The sequence below is a fragment of the Hipposideros armiger genome, unplaced genomic scaffold, assembly GCF_001890085.2.
Source record: "Hipposideros armiger isolate ML-2016 unplaced genomic scaffold, ASM189008v1 scaffold_826, whole genome shotgun sequence".
NCBI lineage: Eukaryota > Metazoa > Chordata > Mammalia > Chiroptera > Hipposideridae > Hipposideros > Hipposideros armiger.
In genome coordinates, this window is record NW_017732176.1 from 350578 (window position 1) to 373088 (window position 22511).

The 22511-nt window shown below is 49.0% G+C and overlaps 1 protein-coding gene across 2 annotated transcripts; it reads right to left on the reverse strand.

Moving 5' to 3' along the window:
- Positions 1 to 9540: 9540 nt before the first annotated feature.
- Positions 9541 to 20426, reverse strand: FCAMR (Fc alpha and mu receptor). Of its 2 annotated transcripts, none has more exons than XM_019629130.1 (6): positions 20119 to 20426; positions 17450 to 17510; positions 14193 to 14531; positions 12465 to 13224; positions 11722 to 11834; positions 9541 to 11055 (listed from the first exon to the last, which is right to left on the reverse strand). In XM_019629130.1, the coding sequence occupies exons 1-6, from the start codon at positions 20155 to 20157 to the stop codon at positions 10901 to 10903; spliced, it is 1467 nt and encodes a 488-aa protein (XP_019484675.1). In that variant the 5' UTR covers positions 20158 to 20426; the 3' UTR covers positions 9541 to 10900. The 2 variants fall into 2 exon arrangements, with proteins under 2 accessions (XP_019484675.1, XP_019484676.1); XM_019629131.1 differs by having other exon boundaries at positions 11000 to 11050.
- Positions 20427 to 22511: the final 2085 nt, after the last annotated feature.

Here is a 22511-nt window from a genome sequence, read left to right on the forward strand (position 1 = left end):
ATATCAGATGTAAAACAACTGGTGCGGAGCATGGTATGAAATTGATACCCATTTGATGGGGCACAGGTGGCAGGAATGGCTCTCATGTCCCTCCTCGCCCGGGAACACTGTGCCCCCCTCCCTAGGATGCTTAGCCTGGATTGAGTCCACTCTTCACACACCTTCCTTAGAGCCCTTTTACCAGCTCCAGTGCCTCCAGGAACTTGGGAGACCGCAGCTCTTCCCTTTTCACTCTCTAGAGGAATGAAAGACTCTAGCCTCTTCTGGGCGCCTCTGAAAACAGCGAACCTCAGAGTCTTGTCAGGACCTGGGCTCACACCACAGCAAAGATAGTGCTGATCTGCTGAGAGGGGGTAGAAACCTTCCTTGCCTCAGTTGGCTGGTCTTCTGGTCATGACCAGGTTAGGACCCCCGGGCATTCCCCAAATGATCTGAGTAGTCCTTTGTCACACAGGGAAGCCCACTCTCAACACACACACACATGGCCCCCACCCTATACAGAATCCTGCCCCATCCTACCTGCGCAAGGCTGAGCCAGACTCTCCCTCCAGCGTCCTACAGGCCAAACTTCAGAAGGAGAAAGAAGAAAGGGAAAATGGAGTCCCAGAAAGCGTAAGGCAGTCAGAGTCCTGAGTCTTATTTTATAATAGCTCGCACTCACTCACGGGTGGGTATCCACCCACAATCATGGATTTGGGTGGCAAGTAAAGAAACCATATTTTCTATTACAGAGTTTAATTTTAGCCCCTATACCCCAAATCTGACTGATATAAGGAAAAATATGATCTAGTTACTTCCAGGTAAACTCAGTCCAGTTCAATGATATCTCAGTCACTTCACTCCCGATTTAAAACTCAGTCTCATTCTGTATTTTCTCTCCTTTTTGTCTCCCTTCTCTCCCCTAAGGTTTGTGTTAAGTCTGGGGTAAGTGGGCACAGGTGAGTGCCGCCTACGCCGGAGCTCCTGTGGAGGTGGTAAGAAGGAGTGCCCCATTGTTTTTCCTCTTGCTTTGTCATGGTTCTATGTTGGCCTTGTGCTCCAGAAGGAAACAGTCCTGTCCCCAAATAGTCCTAAACAGCCCGAACAGAACTTGTCCTGCTGGTCAGGGGCCTTTACCTAAGAGGTCTACGGGCCACTTTGTGCTCTCCTCGTCCCTTCTCCTGGGCTTCTTCGGGTAGGACTTCCGGGCCTCCTTTCTTGCCCTTCTGTGGGTACAGGGTGAGTTTGGCTCTCCCGTGTCTTTCCGAGTCCTCTGGGGACCCTGAGCAGCGAGCGTATTTTTTCCCTGCAGCTTTCTGTGCCCCATTGTTCCCATGTAACTGGGGCTGCAATGGGTATTGGAAAGACAGCTGACCGTCCAAGTTGTATACAGGACATGCAAGGTGCAGGCCTCCTTTGTTCTGGTGTCTTCAAATGCTGAATATTTTCATCATTGTCAATCTCCTCTCCCCAACTGCAACCCTGGACTGAGCACCATGGTGGTGGGTGGGAGGGCACAACGACATATCAATAGCTAAGTCATCTTTCTTCCCCCTCCAAAATCTTTCTCCTCTCCAGTTCCAGTTTTAATTTTATTGTTTGTTTCAGGTGTACAGAACAATGCACTAGTTACCCTTTTCACCCTCACAAAGTAACTACCCCCTTTCCCCCCCCTCTACTGCCCTCCCACCCCCGATATCATGCTTATCTATTACAATTCCATTGACTCCATTCCCACTCTCTACTCCACGTCCTGTGACTATATGTATATATAATTATAGTTGACATACATTATTATTCAACATCAGCTTCAGAAATACAGTGCGGTGGTCAGGCCTCTACACCGACTATGAAGTGGTCTCCCCAACAAGACATGAGTCCATCTGGCCCCCTAAAAAATATTTACAACATTATTGATTATATTCCCCAGACTGTCTTTTCTATCCCTGAGGCCATATTGTAGTTACCAATTTGTATTGTCTCATCCCTTCCCCTTCTCTTTCATCCCCACCCCCTCCCAACTAGCAACCCTCGGTTTTCCTTCTTACACCTCTCGTTTGGAACTCAGTCATCAAGATATTTGTGGGTTTTGTTTTCTTATTTTTCATGCACTCACTTCCCCCAAAGCAGGGGATAACTTGTGTCTAGTCCCCTGGGCTGGAGTAGGGGTTAAGGGAGGCGCATTGAATACTAGGACAGAAACGTGATGAGTGTCGGGAGGGAAGGAGGCACATGCATGAAACTGGCTTCTCATGCTGCCTCGGGGGCCCCAGATCTTCTTCCCCGTTCCCTTATTCTCTAATGGTGTGACGTTTTCTGGATCATGTCGTGGTGTGTGTTCCCGAGTCCCCAAAACTCTCTTAGTAGACTATGTCACACACAGACACACACACAGACACACATAGACACACACACACACACACACACACACACACACACACTCCTCACCTGGCCTATGACCCAGCTTAAGAAAAGGGGAAAATGAGAAGTAGAGTCCAGGTAAGAAACAGGAAGTCTAAACCCTATTTTGGGTTTAGCCACACGCTAGTGGTGTGATTGGAGTCTCCCAGCTTCCCGTCTCTCATGGTGCTTTCCCCATGTGGGACTCAGTGACCTAAAACATCACCCCTGTACCATAGTCCCGGGGGCGGGGGAAGGGACCAGCCAAGAGGGTCCAACTGTCCAATTCAATAATAATGATAACAACAGTCATACCTTCCAAAATTTATATCACTTCATTTGCTTAAACGCTCCCCCTCTCGTTTAAAACAACAATATGAGAAGCATATAATAATAAGAACAACTTCTTATTTGACTTTCATAACTCTGGACCTTGGCATGAGTCAGTGTGGGTATTGCATTGGCCTGGGGTCAGAACTCCTGTGTCCTGGTTCTGTTTCTGCCTCTAATTTGCTGAATGACTTCTGCCAAATCACTTCCTCCTTTAGGGCTGGGCCAAATGGTTTCCAAGGGCTTTTGCAGTTCTAGGATTCTGTGTTTTGACTGAGCACCACATTCGTTTACTGTGACTGCTGTAAAAACTTACCATAACCTTGGTGGCTTAAAACAACTTAAATGGATTCTCTCTCAGTTCTGGAGGCCAAATGTCAGAAATCAAAATGTGAACAGGGCCACGCTCCCTCTGGAGGCTCAAGGGAGAATCTGTTCATGTCCCTCCTAGCTTCTGGTTGCTGCTGGCGTTTCTTGGCATTCTTTGGCATGTAACTACATCATTCCAATTTCTGCCCCCCAATCTTACATTGCCTTCTGTGTGTGTCTGAAATGTTTTTCTGCCTCTCTCTTATAAAGGCACTTGGATAGTCCAGGATGATCTCCTCATCTCAAGAGCCTGAATTTAATCACATCTGCAAAGACCCTTTTCCCAAATAAGGTCACATTTACAAATTCCAGGTATCAGGAGGTGGACATGTTTTCAGGGGGTGGCATTTTTCAGCCTTGCACTACGCTCATGACCAGTTCAAGGTCCAGGGAGATTTGAGACATGCATGAATGTGCATCCCTGTGCCCCAAGGGCTTTTGGTCTAACTGAGGAATCACCATCCCCCCACCATCACCACCACCACTGCCAAGGAGAACACCAGCCAAGCATTAGCCAGCATGGAGAGGCAGTGCAGACTTGTGGGAAGCTCGCAGGCTCCAGACCTAGAACAAACACCCTAGGTTCACACTGAAGCTCTGCTCACCTGCCAACCAGGAGACCGTTGCCAAGTTATTTAACGTCTCTGAACCTCAGTTTTCTCATTTATAAAATGGGGTTAATTATACTTATTCCACAAGTATGTTGTAAAGATTTAAGTATCACATGTGCAGTGGCTGGCATCTACTACGTGCTTATGATTCAGCTTTAATGAATGGGACCACATAGGCTTTCAGGACAAAACGTTGTTCCCCACTGATCAATCAATGAGGATTCAAGGGCAGAGAAGTGGAGTGACTCGGCCAAGTTTACCCAGTGAGGTAATGGCGTAGATGGGTTGAGAACCAAAGCCTTCCGGCATTGGGCATTTTCCTCCACTTCCCAAAGCCTTCATTCTCCAGATGAATCTTTTGAACTGTGTTTCCATAAGCAGCAGAGGTCTCCCATTTGCACCTTCTACTGATCCTGGGAAGATTGGAGAGGACCGAGCACACAGTCCTACACAGGTCCAGCCCGTTATGTTGGCATCATTAGCTTGATGCTTCAAGACCTGGGTTGACGCAGCCACCAATAGAAGGGGAGACCTAAGCCATACAGTCCTTCCCCAGATCTTCACTGCCCTTCTGGCATCCCTCACTGCAGACGGTTCCTATGAATGTTGCGTTAGAGCGAGATAAGAGCGGACAGATGAAATGCCTATCACTGCTGTTTACTGCCAGCTCTCTGCTCCCACGTGTAGATCTTTGGCTGAGTCAATGTTTAACCCCTGTCTGTAGTCAATGTTTAATCCCAGGCCAGTCAGCCCTGAAATCCAGCATTCCTCAGTAAGCCAATAATATAGTCATTTTAGTATCAATTACTGGAAAATAGAATCGTGACAGTGCATTTACCAAAGCTACATAGCAAGCCCCTGCTCCTTTTTAAAAAGATATTGACTAGGATTATCTATGCCGAAGTAGCTACATCCTCACCACAGCAGATGATGCTCTGGTATTTCCTGACTCTAGCTGTCATCCATTGGCAGGGGTATAGCACCTACTCTTTCTGTTTTAATTTCAACTTTTGGGCTGGGGAGAGGGCATGGGGTGGGGACTTCTGCTCTGTGGTGCAGCTGAGTCTTGCTGGCTGGCCACATGGCCCCCAGTGTGGCTGCTGCTTGGAATCTCACTAGGAGAGCGGGGACTGGATTAGGCCTGCTGGCTGGGCTCGGGCAAGCTGTTTGGGAGTTTCTGAGCCCAGACTTCTGTTCAGAGGCCTGAGCTTTTTCTCAGGTGAGTCTCTGTTAGGGAGAGTAGGAGGAAAATTAATCATAAATACTCCATATTTGCCTGGCTATTGGGTGACTTCATAGGGACTCCCCGGGGCCCTTTTTAAGGAGCCTGGAGCATGGCATGTGTGATCTGGCAGTACCTTGTCAATGCCAAAAACAGCCTTAATGAGGGAAAAATCAGGAGATGACAAGCTGGTGGTAGGTGTGTGGAGAGTGGGGCATGGGGGAAAGGGCTGTGACCTTTCTATGCATAGTGTTGGAGAGGGTCACTTACTGGCCGAATGTATGCCTGTGAGCCTCAACTCTTTTCTTTTCTACAGGTACTCACTGAGTCACCTTCTTCTCCCTGACAATCTACCTCCATGTGTCACTGCCCAGACGTCCAATCCTTCACCTGTTTTCCCGGCTCTGTTGACTCCCAATCAGAGAGTGAAAACAACATTTCTTCTGAGGCTTCCAGGAAGGAGAGTATCTGCACTCTTTATGGTTTTGGCTGTCGGAGGAGTGGAGGCAGAGACTGTGGTGGGAGCCCCCTGAGACTGGCTGTGTCTTGCCCTGAGGAGGTGGTAATTTGTGGAAAGCAAAGGAGCGGTGAGCTGAACTGAGAGCCTGGCAATGCAGAGCTGCTCTTGGTCCAGAGGCTCTCTCAATCCCTCCTGGGCCAGCCCTGGGGCCCCAGAGAGCTTTTACCCTCTAGTACTGAGAGGCAGGAGCCGAGGAGCCAACCTTTTCTGAGGTTACCAAACCACTCTCTTGCCCTCTCCCGCCTCCGTACCCTGGCCAGGGAGTGGGGAAGAAGGAAGACTTTTGGAGTAGACATCCAAAGTCAACAGGTGAGGTATCAGGTGACAGGCCACAGCCCCTCTCATAAGCCACTGGTGTCCTCCTGAGGACTTGCTGTTTCCCTGTTCCTGGCTGAGCCTGGACTCCAGCCCAGGGTGTGCCTGGCAAGCAGACATTAGAAAAATATTCTGTGCTCCCCCGTAGCCTGTGCCCATCTGAGCCTCAACACTCCCTTCTGTACCATGGTGTACAATCTGCTTCTTTCTGGGGATGTGTACTGTAATTATTTTTTAGTTGCCTGCATGAAACGGGTGGATGAGAGGGCTGGCAAAATAAAGAGTTTAGAACCGTGGCATTTAGAGAATCAGCCTGCCTTTCCTATGCCAGGCTCTCAAGAAGCCAACCCCCTGATGCCCTTTTCCTGAGCTCCTGACAGACGTGAAGTACATCATCTTCTCACAAATTGTCTGGCAACTTGGAAAACGCCTCGGTTGTGGTAGTCCTGGTTCTCTTCTTCTTTTGTAAGATACTCAGTGTTGAGGAGCCAGGCATTTGTAACACTGGGGAAAGGAGTTGCTCCTACTTGACCCTCTACACTCAACAGGGCCGATAGATAGCTCTATATTGAGGCAGCGAATCAGCAGGGGATGGGAACTTAGTCAGAGGTTGGAAGAGGCAGGACACAGAAGACTCCAGAGGCTAATTAGGGAATGTGCGTCTGCAACGAAAGGGGTCCAGGAGGCAAACAGCGGCCTGCTGGCCCAGTGCCTCAGCCGCATGACTTCTGCATGCCTCCGGAAGTGTGGCACAGCGTCCTCTCCTGCCGCTGGTACCTCTCTGCTGCCCATCTGGGTTTCAGCTGACCCCTTGGAGAGCAGGTCGTGCGGCAACAGTTCATCCTCTTGCTGATAGTGAGGGGAAGTTTGGCCTGGAAGGGCCAGCGCCTGTAAGAGAAGTTGTGTCACTTTATGAAAAACGGAGAGTTTGGTGACACTGGATCTTGCATGCAGGGCCACACACAGAGTCTGTTTCCTTTTTGATTCTCCAATCAATGTTTGTCAAGTTGTTTGCCTTGGGATATCTGTTCCAATTAAAAGTAATCATGTAATCTGTATCTACTTGGCTGAAGTGCATTATATATAGGTCTTTCCATGGAAATACCTTCCTTTTTGTGTCTAACTGAAACTGCTAAAACGGCTCTGTATTTCCAGACTGCACTGGCCACTGGAAGAGAAGAAGAAACCCCCAAGGTCTTAGTGGAGAATAAGGAAAAGTTGGCTGAGGGTCAGGTGTTTGCCCTGAATTACCCCCACAGGTAATTAAGATCTGAGCTCTATTTGTACAAATGCAGTAAGGACCTAGGCTGGTGACTGACTTTTTAGCTCTTAGTTCCAGCTTCCTGAACTTTTATACTTCATTTAGCCAGTACAGGAATAAGCCAGCGAGGTGGCTGAACTGAAAATGTTTATGCATCTTTCTACACACAGGTCTAAAAGAGGAAAACAAGGAAAGCTTTGGAAAAGACCTGAACAGGTACACAGGGCATAAACCCAAGCATGGAGGAAGGCAGAGCGGTGTATTGATCAAGGATTTAAGCTGTGAGGGTAGACTGCTTTGCATTCAGTTCCCAGCTTGCCCTTTCCCGAGGAATGTCACTACTTAATTTCTCTGGCTTCAGTTTTCTCATCTGTAAAACGGGAATTATCATACTTACCTTACAGAAATGTTGCATCAGATGCAATAACAGAACGTGAAAACACCTAAGATAGTGCCTGCTGTGTGAAGACACTTAACAAGTAGTGGTGGCATTAATAATAGAGGGAGAGAACTGAAGAGTTGTGCCCTCACCTGGAGAACCTGCTAGATCATAGGAAAGTCAGTGCTCCCCTGGATCTTGGATTAGAAATCTCCATGGACACATCCCTGATTCCAGCCTGGTCATAGATGTTCCCCTGCCTCTCATCCTGGTGATGTGGGTGTCATGCTAGCTGGGGAATACAATAAAAAACAAACCTCAGCCACCACCAACTGGTGGAGTTGGCCGGCTTTGCCTGTTTTGCTTTTGGCCCTTTAAATCAACTGCTTGTGCCCCCTTCCAGGCATCGACCGGCCCATAAAAAAACAGCTATAAATACTCAGGGCTGCCCCACTTCCTTCTTGACAAAGATTTCACTCAGATCTTATCTCTGCCCAGCTCCTTGGCCCCCCGAGACTCTGATCTTGGCTCTGCTCTGGCCCTTCGAACTTGTACTGGCTTGTCCCGCTGGTGGATCTCAGCTTTCCCTACAGCACCCTCACTAAACAACCTTCCCCACTTCTGGAAGCTGCCCCTGACTCCAGACACTTGGCCAACACCCTTGCCGAGCTGGTCTCTTTCTTCTCCTAAGATGGGCCGTCAGGCAGCACATCCTAATTGCTAAATCCCAGACGGAAAGTATTATAGGAGTTCGGAGGAAGGGAAGGTCACTGCGATGTGTGGTCTGGGAGCTTTTGAGGAAGAGTGGCGTCTGATCCTTCACATCAGAGCAGGGACAGGAGAGCCATGTATGGTTTTATGGCTTACTGCAGGAATTGGCAAATTATGGCATGAGAGCCAGGTCCAGCCTGCTACCTGTTTTTGTAAAGAACGTGTTGTTGGAACACCGTCAGCCATTTATGTGTTGTCTCTGGCCACTTCTGCACTCCGACAGCAGAAATGAGTGATTGTGACGGAGGCTGACGACCGGTAAAGTCTGGAATATTTACTAGCTGGCCTTTGTTAAAAAACAAAATTCAGTGGAGTAAAAATTTAAAGATCTTCCTGGCTTTATTCAATAATTTATGAGTTGGGCAGCATCCTATCCAGAAAATAAAAAGGAGCTCCGAGGAGCCGTACAAAATGACAGGTTTTTATAGGCAGAAGGGAGTGGGAGAAGCAAGTCATACCAGCAAAACCAGAATTGGTGGTGGCAGAATCACTTCCTTTCGGCAGGGGTCCAGGAGGCAGATTACCTCAGTAGAGCTGGCCAGGTGATTCCTGATTGATTGGTTTAAGTAAGATTCCAATTTTGGGAGAGGCTGAAACTATAATTAAATCAAGTCTCTTTTTGGTGCTATAGGGCTTAGCATAAGTGACTCCATTTTGGGCCTGTTGTTTTGTTTTTCATACGCTTTGCAGAATTTGCTGACCCCTGGTTTATCGCATCAAGCTTCCCTAAACAAGGGGGTGATGTGGGGAATGCGGGCCTGTGAGACTGCTTCACCGAAACACAATATTCCAAAGTGCTGGGGGCAAGCGTCGGGTCTCCCACCCCAGGCCTGTTCACAACGCACCTTAGTGTATTGAAGGCGTCAACAAATCCTATGTGGAAAAGAAGCTGTTACTGTTTAACCCTCATTAACCAAACTTCTTTGATCTACCGAACCGACTTTTTCTCAGAATAATGTGGACGCCCCTGGTAAACACCAATTAGGGGGAATGATCCTATGAGGACTGGTTCTTGGCCCATCCCCGCCTCTAATGAGCTAAGTGACCTTGGCTAAATCACACACCCCTCAGGGCCTGCTTCTCCATTGGTTAAATGGGTTAATGGCTATTCTATCTATCTCGAGTACAGGCTTAAAGGCAGGTCACTGAGATAGTGTACATGAAAAAGGTCTGGTGCAAGAGGACGGTGGTGTCATTAATTTTTTTATTAGTGTTGCATATATATAATTAGTAATGGTGAAGTGGAGAAGGCACTAGGTCAAGGTCCTGAGTTCCCTTTTCTAGTCCTCACTCGGCTGTTACTGAGTGACTTTCAACAAGTTACTGAGCCCCCCACGCCCCCTCCCGCCCCGGGCCTCAGTAACCTCACACTAGGCTGAGGCTTTTAGATTGGCTAGCTCTGAATTCCATGATTCCATTTGGTTAGATGCTTATCCCCTACTTATCCCAAACAATGGGTCTCTTTCTCACAAACCATGAAGACAACATCTCCTTGATTTTCTTGGGACCATGTCTGGGTTCAGCACCAGCTATGGTGAGGAGATATTGACAGATGGTTTCTGGTGCTGCTGACAGCTTAGGGGGCAGGGCTCAGCCTTCTGGGAATGTCTCCCTGACAATTCTCGACTTGATATTGGAGCCTTTTCCTTCTCTTCCATTGCTCAGAGGCTTTGTTGCCCAAACATGAAGTTCAGGCAGCTGGTGAACAGATTTGGAATAAAATAGCAAATGTGCCTCCTAAAAAGACATGGGGACCAAGCGTGGAGCAAAAGTCCCCCAACAGGCATGAGATGAAGTGGTTCAAAAGCAGAATCCACATCAAATTCCTCTTGGCGACCTTCTCTCTTACCACCACCCCTCCCAACCATTTTTCAGCTTCATCAACATCTTTGCTATCAAGGAGTTATAAGCAGTTGAATAAGAAGAGCTTTGTGAAGGAGGAGAGGCTTTACTGAAAAATACCCTCCTCCTCCATGAATTTAGGAAAATCCAGAAAACCTTGACTGGGTCAAAAGGACTACAGCTTGATGAGTTTGGAGCCAAATGGGAAGGGATGATTTGAGGACTAGGTGCTGTTCCTTTTGATCTCTTTGTAGAAACCACCTGCCTATGGAGTCATACAGGGGACTCCCAAATGAAGGGGGAGTCAGGGCATCTGCATGGACAGAGTCCCCAGAGGCCACTGAGCCCATGCCCTTCCAGTCAGCCATTCAGTCACAAGTATTTATGGGGGCGCCTGCTAAGTTGGAAGTTCTCTGGGGACATACTGAGATGGTTAAAACACAATTACTGCCAGAAAACACAATTACTAGCTCAGAATCTACTAGTACACATATGGATATAATTCACTGTGTGCAGCAGGCTGAATGCTAACAGAAAAAGGGGCAATTAGCATGGGCTAGAAGTGATGGGTGAGAATCTGTAATTCCTCACACTGATTGGAGACCTATTAAATATTCAAATCTCCAGGAATGGAAACTCCACACTTTTCCTAGGTGACCTCCACCAGTATTTAATAAATCCTTTCTCGAAGCCTTCTTTGCACCATTCTGTCACCTCTGGCTATGGAAAACGCTTGGCCTCCATAGGCCCAAGGATGGTCAGGCTTTGTTTTCCCAGGTGGAGCTCCAGCTCCATTAGCTTCTCTTTGTGCAGGTGGAGGAAGGATGAGAAGAGGCTGGGGTCATGGTGTTCGGTCTTGGTTCCCCTTCCATGGTGATCAAACAGCATATTCTTCCACTCCTTAGGGTTCAGCGTCCCTCTCTGGGACAGTCATGGTGGCCTGGATAGGAGGAGAGTCATCCTGGAGCGTCTTCCTTGTCACACGGGGCCGCGGGTCTGGCTGGAAATGTGTCATCTGAATCAAGGTGACCCCTGCTGCCTTTTCTGTCTCCTGAGCTACACAGACACAGAACATGTTGTGAGCATACTGGGTACTATACTTGGTTCTCTGAGAACCACCCCCACTCACCACAAGCCTTCAACAACTTCCTGATACAGAAGTACAATTGAGCCTTAGATTGACCGGGACTGGGCCAGGCCTTCAGGGCCCTAAGCCTGAGAATCTTGGCCTCCTCCACTTGCTCCCAGAAAACCTCCCCCTTTCTTTGCCGGATCTAAACACCATGGAGCACTAACTTTAAGAGTATCTAAACCTGGGCTTGTTGCTGTAAGAGACTTTCAGTTGGCCCATACACAGGGTACAAATGTAGTTTGATCCCATATCTGGACCCTGCATTCTTGCTGTCCGCTGCTGGGGTTACTCATGTGATTCATATGCTTGTGGTGTATGTCTTACCATCCTCGGAAGAGCTCGTCCTTAAGCTCTGGGCTGCCATTGAGACAAGTACAAAGCCCATATTCCCATTAGACTGATAAAGACACCAAGGCCAAGAATGGTTAAACGGCTCAGAACTTAGCACTTCTACATCCAGAAATACTGGCATCAACCGTGACTCCACCTGGTCCTGAGGGTGTCAGATGGGAATCAGCACGGTTCCCCCGTCCCCCTCCTACACACACACTCTTCCACCCCAGCCTTGGGGCAACTTCAACCCAACTCACACGTCTTCCTTCTCCGGAGCTTCCTTTGCAATAGAACAAGAGCCACAAGTGGGAACAGCACCGCAGAGACTGGAGTCAGGATGCGAGAGAGGTGTTTCTTTTCTGGAGGAGCACTGGAGTGGAAGCAACAGGGGTGGCGAGGGGAAGAGGACAGGAGCGGGGAGGCAGAAGTTGGGTAGGAGACTGGAGGCCGTTTGGCCCTCACCCCTCCTTTTACAGGTGAGAAGCTGAGGCCAAGGTGAGCTGGCTGCCCTCATTCCCATGGCGGGTCAGTACCAGAGCTGGGACCACTACCAGAGGCCCTGTCTCCAGATCCCTGAGCCCTGGCTCCCCCACCTGTGTGCAGGCCCCCTGACGCGCCACAGTGGGAACGAGGCCTGAGAGGCAGGCGACCGACCCTGGGCATTTGGCTCTGCCACAATCTTTCCCTGTGGCTTCAGCGAGTCACCTCCCCTTTCTGGGACTTTTGTTCCTCATCTTTAAAAAAAAAAAGTCACAAGGGTTCTGTTGTATTCTGTTATTCTATTGCTTAGATTTTTGCTTGCGAACCACATGAAACTACTCAGATTCTCCTAGCAAAGACCTTGAATGAGGGAGGGCATCTGATTTTTATGTCCCTTGCCCTTTACAAAGGGAGAGAAGCCAGCGCATGGAGAGGGGCACAGAGGTCAGCTCACTGAGGGGTGTGCCAGGGGCAGGGGCAGATGTTGAGTTCTGATTGAGTGGAGGGCCTGGGGGTTTACCTCTTCATAGAGGAACCCTTGCCCGGGAGCCTCAGGGGTCCTGCTGCTGGGTCCTGGCTCGAAGTTGCTTGGGTATCACTGTATCCAGCAGGGGTGTCTAGGTCCCCTTCAGTGCTTCCTTCTGCAGATGCCATATCTATGCTGGTGGGCCCCAAGACCCACATACCTACCGCGGAGGTCGTTCCTTCAGCGGAGCCCAGGGCTTGTGGCTTAGAAACCAGTCTTGTTTCTTGGAGGGTTGTCCACACTCGTTTTTCTGAGACCAGAGTTGAGGGCCTAATTGTTCCTATGACCGTCCAGTCTGCATCCAGGGCTACTTTGGCCCTCTCCAGTTCCTCCCTTGGCCTATCGGCCTCAGCAGTTGTTACTTCTCTCCCTTCCTCACTGGCTGTAGACCTGTTTGCCACTGAGCTTTTGGTGCCCTCTATCCAAACGCCTTCTGTTGTATTGGACACGTCTCTGGTTGTTGAAGCCACACTCTCTGGAGTGGGGACTGTTGCCCAGGTAGAAGTCTCTACCTGGCTAAATGTCCCTGCAGCTACAGCCCCAGTGGTTCCTGGAGTTTGTCTTCCCTTAGCTGAAGCTGTTCTTTTGCTGGTTTCTGGAGTGGGAGCAACTCTATCCCATCCTGTCCCCTGCCTTTCTGTAGTCTGAGTGGTCCCTGGGGTCCAGCTGTTGGCCGCTGAAGATGCCATTCTAAAGGCTCTCCTGAGGAGCTCACCAGCAGCTGGAGTGACTCTGGAGATAGTGCTGGGAGGACCTGTGTGGACAGCAGAGGGAGACACATGAAAAGACGACACTGTTGCCTACAGGACGTAGCAAAGGATGCCAGGCTGAAAGTGTTTGCTACGTGGAATGCAACCTCACTAAGTGATACAGCCTTTGACCAATGTGTTGGATAAAATAAAAATTTGTGAAAACCAGATGTATCCTCTAGGCTGTTGCAAATATTGACTTTTTATGGTCCCATCTCCTTTTTTATGCTCACATACTCTCTATCCAAGCTTTCCAGGGCCCCTATACTGCCCCTTTTCCCAGAAACCCACCCCTCACCATGTACTACTCTTTAAATTAAAAAAAAGAAAAAGAAAAACTCCAGTGGCAGTAGAGGGGCCAGTCTCAGCAGGTGGTTAGGAAAGCAACACCGGATAAGGCAAACGCACTTGCAGACACTCGTGCCTGCCTGCTCCCTAACGGGCCTCTCTCCTGCAGATTGGCCTTCACAGCCTGGATGCCATTCCTCGGAGTGGATGCCTGACTCTGGGTCAGTTCTCCAGAAGCTGCCTCACAGGGCATGGACCTGGTAGCTGCCAGGTGTCTGCTGAGGGGCTCAGTCTTAGGACGAGCCCAGTCCCGATTCTTTTGTCCTGTCTGTCTTACCTGCTCTGCTTGTCTGAACAAAGAGACACCATGACTGTAAGCAACCACGTTACCCGATTCGCTACCTTCTTGGAACTGGCTCTAAATGTGTATGTTACCCATTCGGGGGGAATTGGATGGGATAACTGACATGCACTCAGTTGGGAAATTTTCGCTAATATCTACCTTCCTTCTGAAGGTAGTTTCCATAGAAATGAAAGCCTTCTTCTTGAAGTGCTTGCCTCGTTCCAGCATTTCCTCATTACACCCCTTGTGGTTAAAGCCCTCTTGGACCTCTCCACTCTCTTGCACCTTCTCCTTCCTGACACCCACTCCACCAACCTTGACCCATCATCCATCAGCCCGTACCTGCAGACACATTCAGTCTCATGCTGAAGAACAGCATGTTATTTCTGTCTCCGATACCACAGCGATAGGACCCCACATCATCCGGGGACAGCTGGGACAGCCTCACCACAAACAAGCCGCTCCGTGGGAAGTCTGCTAGAGCCACACGGTCACGGTAGTGAAGGTGAGTGTAGTGATTGGTGGACACAATGGTGCGGCAGAGCCCCGTCCAGGGGCTTAGGCGGCACCAGTACTTCCTCTGGTGCTTGTTGATGGGCGAGGGGGTGTAATGGCACTGGATGGCGACAGTGTCCCCGGGCTCCCCAGACACCATCCTCGGGCCCTTCAATGCATTTGCAGCTGCAGGCAGAGAAAAAAAAGTTGAAGGAGTGCTGAGTATAGGCGCTGGTTGGGGTTACTGCTACAAGCTCCGCATGGCTAGAATTAGGGGGCAGGTGAGAAAATACCTTCTTGAAAGTGAGGCACAGAAGAGTCAATATAGAAATGTCAGTACTTAACCCCTGGGTCAGGAGTAGCCTTAAGATATGGAGTGGAACTGTATTCAAAACCCCATCTAAGAGATGGACATAAAAGAATAATCTTAGGTATGATTTAGCTAACACTGATCATGTGCCAGGTGTCCTCAGACAAGTCCACCCAGAGCCTGGGTTCCTTCCACTGTGTTCCAGGGCAGATGTTTAAAAAGCTGCCATCTAAACACAGGTAGGAGGGCTGAGGCAACATCTGGCAAAGGGCTGTGGTTAATTTTCATGGAATGTAGGAGAGAGAGATTAAATAGTAAGAACAGATCAGTGCGTTTTCCCCTGCAAGGAAGGGGGCCCTAAAACCCAAGAATCCTGGTCTGCATGGCAGGTATACCCCCAGACCAGTGGTTGCAAAAATGTGAACACTGACCACTTTTTTGAAGAAACGGACCCAACTAGGTGCCACCGCTAAAACCTGGATGAGCAGTATTGTGATTATGTCTGCTTTGGCAATAGGCATAAACCACAGTTAAACCACAGTCTGTGGCCTTACTACTGAATGTCTTAAATTTGATCTGCATGAGCTACTTCCTTCTCTTGTTTTCTGAATCTCCTTCCTGTGGCCTCTGGCTGCAGTTCCCTCCTTGTAAGGATTGCCTCTCCTCCTGCCCATGAAGCTGGCCCTGTCTGTTGCATATGTCTTGAGGGCTAATTATGGGAAGCGTGAAGGCCATAAATGCTATGGCTACATCAACACTCAGTGGAGATTTAACTAAATGACACACCACCAATGACCTATTGATAAAATGAAATGGTAAATTATCATTAAAAGGCAAGAATATTCACAATGACAAACAAGGACCATCTCAGGATAACAATGATGGTGCCCTGATAACATGTCCCTCCCCCAGATTTTAGGAACTCTCGTGATCTATATGTGGCACATGCGAATGGAGCTCTGCCCCACTAAGCAGAGGATAGGGCTGCGGGCTTCACAGTAGAAGGCTGATTAAGAATGCTTAATCAAGTCCTGCAATGTGCATTTTTTTTCTTGTATTAATACCAAATTTTACTCACCCTTAAGAACTCATTTGGTGGATTACTGACCAGTAGCTCTTAGTTATCTATAAAGTTTTTGGAATTGTTTATTAGTCACCTGTGAAAATTAAAGAACGTGCCAACATTTTAGGATCAACGTGGTACCCAGCTGGTTTCCCTGGAGCAAATCCTCTGCCCTTCAGTGGAGGGTGCCCCTGCTGTCCTTCGCCCACCATTCCCCAGCAGTTGTCTATTGCTTCTGTCAGGGAGGTGAGCGAGTTCTGCAGTTAGAGGGAGGCCAGGGACTGAGCCTGACTTGGCTTGAGAAAGCACAAGAGGTCTGTGGTGGGACCAGGACCATAGAGGTTTCACCTGCAGTGGGTCTCTCCTCCTACCAGCAGAGGGGTCAAGAAGGCGTGAGTGTTTCCTTGGCCCGGAAAACAGAGCCAGCCCATGGCCAATTGAGATGAGGGCTTCTAGTGGAGAGGCCACAGCAGAATCTGGGCAGTGGGAGGAGATGGGCCATCAGGGGCCACGAAAGGGTCTGCAAAGGCACCTACAAGACTAAGGGCTAGCTCTGAACCTCTGCCAGGCCCGAGAGCTCTAGGCCATCCCATCACCTAGAGCTGGCTGCCTTCTGCCTGTTCTCCCTCCTGCTGCTGAGATAGACAGAAGAGTGAGGAGGAGAAAAGAGAAGGCGGCCAACCCCCCGCCTCCCTTCCTGCCTTCTTGACTGCAGGCCTTGGGTGGATGAGGGGGCATGTCTTTGAATGGAAATGAAAGTGCTGACTGAAAATACTTAACTGGACACTTAATATTATTAAATTTCAAGTGTTTGAAACTTAAAAGACTTAAGTTAGGACTATTATCTATATGTCAGCAGAGAAATCATGGCTGCCTGAGTTTTCATTTGGGGCAGGGGAAGCCTGCTCCTACTGAAAAATTTTAAGGGGGGAAGTGAGAGATTAAAATAAAGAAATGGTGTGGTTAGCACAGGGAATTCCTGCTACCTTTGATTCGTTAAAACTCTGATTTGTTTACAATTTGAAAACAGTTCTTAATCTTTTCTTGGTATTATCATAGCATTTTTGTTTATTCATTCATTCATTCAACAATTATTTGTTGACAATCATTTGTTAAGTATCTAGTTGGGACTATGTTCTAGGTACCAGATACTCTAGGCACACACTCACTACATTCCTCAATGGCTTTTTATTTCCATCAAAATAAAATGCCGACACCACAACATGACACCTGAACCTGATCTATACCTGGCCAGCCTCACCTCACCAGCCTGCCAGGACCCTTAGGGCAGGGACCCTGTCTTTCCTTCATCTGTCCCTAGTACCTGGCACATAGTAGGCCTTCCATAAACGCATTGACGAAATAAGTAAATGTATAGATATAATTTTAATTTACCCACCTAGCTTCTTTGTAGACTCTGAACGCTTTGGAAGGGCAGGGTCTTCGTCTTTATGCCCCTTGTATTGGGCCTGGCACTATGAAAACAGTGACTATTCTAGAAATCATCACATCAGGCATGTGCTCTTGCCTTTCTCAGTCCCCAGGGGCCCAGATCTGACCACTCCCTGGATCTAATGCATGGCCTTGGGTCCCAGGAGAGAAAGTCACGGATATGCTCAGGCTGCCGAGGGGGCACTGATGCCACTGAGGGGCCTGCCGGGGGTCTCCGCAGCCTGGAAGGCTCAGGTCTGGTCTTGCAAGCTCTGTACCTGGGCTGTGTTTGGGACTCACCTTGCAGCAGGCACAGTATGAAGAGGACGGGCATTTTCCATCCAGCCCTCTGGTTGACAACCTGCAAAAAAAACACTGTAAATGAAGAGGACTGAGAGGAGGTAAGTGAGAAGCTGGGGTGAGCAGCAGTGGGACCTGGGACGAGTACCTGCTCACTTCGGGATCTCGGCCTGTTGGGGATGGATTGGATATATGTATGAGCAAGACAGGGGCTGCCCTCTCTGAGAGAAGCAGAACTCCATCCTCAGTCCTAAGTGTGCACATTTGGCTTGCGTCACTGCCAACGGCTAGAATTTCCCCTAGCCTGGCTGTTTCTGTGCTCACACGAGGCCAAACACCCTCTGTAAAATTCCAGCCCCCAAACCCACTTGCCAGCATGGTGTTCTGAACTGGGGTAGCATTGCTTAGTGGAAAGACTACATGCTGGAAGTTTAAACCTTAGCCGGCACTGTGGGTCCTTGGAAAGGTTACTCTGTGTCAGGGATTGGCTTCCTCTCCAGGGGAAAGAGAGAATCCGTATGGACTCGTTGCACAACGTCAATGAGATCGTGTTAGAAGTGCTGACAGTGTGCCTGGTACAGAGCAGCTCCTGTCCCCTTCTCGCCTCACCCCTTCATTTTTGCAGGAGAATCGATTCCTTCGAGAGAAACTTTCTGTTTCCACTGGTAGCATGCAAGTCGGTAACACTGAGTTAGAAACTAACTTGCAGCCCAAGTAGTGGTCTGCTCGAGGGTCCTATTTTGTTCCTTCTCCACAACTTCTAGAAAGCCCTCCCTGCCTGCCCTCCCCTCCCCCCTCCCCCCTGGGTTCACACGGATATTCCCCCCACTCTGGTCTCTCCCACTGGCCTGGGGAGCTCTTGGGGACAGGACTACGTGTCTCATCTGTCACCTCCAGGCTCTGAAGCAGGATCCAGCACAGTGCAGGTGGACCATGCATAGCTATTGTGAACAAGACCCAACCACTCTTTTTATTTATCACGACTCAATGCTCTTTTATTCCTGCTGATGAAAAAAGACAGAAATCGTACATTATACTTCTTTTGTAGGCTCCATAAGGTTTTCATGGATACTTTTGGATTGATTAAAAATCCATTCTTTGAATCTATCTACTGCCTGCAGTTCCTGGGATTTAAAAAAAAAAAAAGGCAAACTGAAGTAGCCGTTGTTTCCTCCTTCCTGCTCTAACACAGAGGGCGCTGATGTTACACACAGGCGCTGACAGTCTGGCCCATGGGCAGGAGCCCCTTGTCCCACTTCTCCAAGTGAACCACAGGAGGCCACTGGCCAATCTGGGATACAGGCTAAAGGAGGAGAAAAGGGGATGGGGGTGGTGGGGAGAAGGCAGAGGAAGTTGCAGAAAGGCGAGAGGAAAGGAAGGGTGAGAAGTGGAAGAAAGGAGAAGGGAAGAGAGGAGAGAATGAGAGAAAAGTAGAGTCCATGGGGGGCCTGTAGCTCTAAGTTGTCACTGCAGCTTGGCTCTGTCCAGCCATCTCCACCAAAGCCTTTGCTGCTCTATGCAGGTAGAGCCCTGAGAGTGGTCAGATTTAGAGAAGTCTACGGGCTCCTCACACCTCCTTCTGTGCCCCCCCCCTTCAGCAACGGCCCTGCCTTGGGCACTGCCATGGCAGCCTTAGGCATTCCCTGCCTTCCAGAGCTTCTGACTTCCTGCCTTCAGCTGGAGGCTCTCCCCAGGTGTGCCTGCACCTAATTCTTTGATTAGTATCAGCACGTCCAGGCTAAATCTGAGGCTGGCACCCAGGTGGGCTAGTTTTTCCGAAGAACTAAGTGCTGACGCAGCACCCGTTGGGGGCCAAAGTCTTCACAACGCATGGCCCGGTTCCTCTGAAGTCCAGGGGGACAGCCATCTCTCCGCCTCGGAGGGGCAATGAGGAAGCACAGAGTGTGAGATAAAATGTCTCCAGAGAGTTATCAGCATTGATTGGAGGCTGCAGGATAACACTCAATAGAATGTCTCCAAGTTTCCCACCCTGCCAATGACCTTCAGAAAACCTTCCTCCAGGACACAGGGAGCCTACCTAGGCCTCTGTAATAGTGAACACAGAGCATTTTTGGGGATGAGGGCCACATCGGGGAACGCTCTTGTCCCTTGGTCCTGTTGGAAAGCGCATGTACTTCAACTTCAGCACAGGCTGGGGTACAACTCCCCAAATCTCGAATGCCCCTCTGAGCCCCACTTCTCTTCTATCCCCCACCCCTGGGACAGAAGACAAGAAGGGGAGGAGCCAGTGTGGTGGAGGCTGACAAGCACACAGGACCAGGACCCAGGAGGTCCTGCCTTGCCTGTGGCTGAGGGAATGACCTTGACCTGTGCATCTTTCCTCTCCATAACAACAGAAGAGCTTTGACTGTATGATTTCCATGCTCCTTTCTCTTTCTAGCATTTGCTGGTTCTAAATTCCTCAGGGTCCTCTAAGGAATCATGCCCTCTGGTGGGAGGGAGAGTAGGATTGAGCAGAAGGGTAAGGAGGTAGGAGGGAGATACTGCGGCCTGAACTCCAGATTCTTCCCTGGTCTCCTGGGAGTGAGCCCAGCTGCTCTGGGGCGGACACTTTGAATGCACGCTTGACAGCTGCTGCTGTAACTCACCCCTCACAATCCACATTCAGAGACAAGACCCCAACCTCTGGGAAGAAAACCTCATCTCACCTTTCGTTCTCCCGGCTTAGCTAGGGCTTCTCCTTCCATCTCACTCTAGAAATAAAGTCCACTTGGACTTTTGCTCTCTTTGCGATGCTAGCAGCTGGACATCTTCTTTTTCTTCTCTTTAAACTTGGAGACTGAGAAGGCAGTATTGATGTGTTGGAAAGCAGCTGGAGTTAGCGCTAGAAGAATTCAGTGCAAGGTCAAGCTCTGCATTCACCTCTCCACAACTTGCGTCCAGTCACTTCACCCTAGGCCTTGGGTTTTATTTCTTATAAGATGGAGCTAGTCCTGGTCCCGTGTTCTTACTGTCATTTATTCCTGCAGAATGTTTCCAGGGTGACAGTAGCTTCAAAGAAAACACATCAATCTATATCCTTCCATCTCTCATTACCCGTCCAGCCTAGGGTCCCAATCTTTTCAGGATGCCCCAGCTCAGCCAGCCCATTCAGGTCTCTCCCAGATAAGTGATGCAACAGCCTGGACGGGAGAAAAAATTCTGAAGAGGAATTCCCCTGTCTGGCTGGCAGCTGGTCCCTTCTAGCTGATCTGGCCCCTTCACCTCCCATGGAGAGGCAGCCTGGGTCACCGACTCCAGTGTGACTGCATACCCTGGACAAAGCACCGAACAGTAAATGAGGTGATCTCCATGGAAAGAGAACACTGAGTGTGGCTTATCCAGATGGATGACACAGTTGAAAAATCCCCCAATATTTCCCTTTGGGAAATATTTCACGGGTGGGTATTTTCCTTGTAAAAGGTAAATTTGCCTACTTCAGCTGGTTTTAAACTGACACAGCCCAAGCACTCAACAGTGGAAGGGCTCCAAGGTGTGGAGGTATAGCAGACCATACATGTTAAGGACTCTCACCAGCACCCCTGACAGACAATGTAGCACCCTCGGGGCCATTCGAAAGGACACTCCTTTCTTAAGAAAAAATAAATTCAGTTGGCACATTGTTGCACAGTTTGAATAACCATAGGTGGCAGCGTGTATCTTCTATATGCATTCCCCCTTCCAGGTTTGAAGACAGGTTAGGGGTAGGACTTGAGTCATTGAAAGCAAGAGGAGAGGGGAAGAAGCAAGTCCACAGATGGCTGGGCTGGGACAAGGCAGTCTAGTGCGTGTGTGTGTGTGTGTGTGTGTGTGTGTGTGTGTGCCAGTGACCATGTGCACAGCTGTGTGTGCTGCTATCCCAGGACATGATCAGGAGCTCCAATCCTGGAGCTCAATATCTTCACAAATGCCTATAGCCTCCCATATGTGTTAGAACACATCTACAACATGAACAGCATCCCGTGAGCTGGGCTGTGGATGAGCAGTGCACAACCCCAAGAACAGAGCATGGTGGCCCTGCCTTCAGAGGCTACCCCTAGAACTGAACGATCCCTGTGCAAGTGGTAGAAAAGGTTAATGTCTGGCTAGACGCTCCCCTCCCAGCTCCCCAGGGAGCAGTATAGCATTGTGGCTAATCACATAGACTTTGGAGTCAGACTACCTCCAAGTTAATATCCCAGCCCTACTTTTTACTGGGCAAGTGATATGGCTCAGATTACTTACTTTCTTTAAACCTTATCCTAATCTGTAAAACAGGAGGTAATAGGTCTTGCATCATCAAGTTATTATGTGGATTAAGTGTGGTAATCCATGTAACGCAAAGTGAATTATAAATTATCAGTAAGCATTAGCTGATAATATTAATAGCTTACAGCAAAAGGGAACTGGTGTTTTGTAATGATCAAACCCAGCGGATAAGAAGGGACTGCTGTATAATGGCATATAGCAGGCGTTTACAACCTCAGCCATCTTGGGGCTGATAGCAAAGATTGCGATCCAGCAGCATTGACACCTCTCTAAACACAGAAGACATTCCAAAGGCAGTCAGGAGAGTGTTGAGATGGTTCAAGTTCACGTATAGGCTGCTGGTAAAAGCACAGAGGAAAGAATCCCAGGAGATCATTTCCAAGATCATAGGAGTAGGTCGTCTAAGACCTCAGCTGTATCTCATCTCAGGATATTGGTATAATTGCTGCAGAAAAACATGACCAATAGCTCTTAGCGTGATCTCTCTGGAGGAACTTGAGTCTGGGGATCAAAATGAATATATTTCTTACTGGTTGGGATTATCTGGTCACAATACTATTTGGAGTAGACATTATCCTCTGATAACAAATCACTGGTCCTTGCAGGATGAAAAGGGGCCCCAAATAATTAACTTGCCACTGAGGAGGCAGTTGGTCTCCTGGAAGAATGGTAAAATGTGGGGGACCTGGTGTTCCTCGGTTGCTGACATGTTGGATGTTCATTAGCAACACTGCTAAAGCCAGCCTCAGTTAGTGGGAGCCTGTGCTCTTTGTGGGAGCCCATGCATAGCCCATCCCTCTGACTGGCTGCTTCC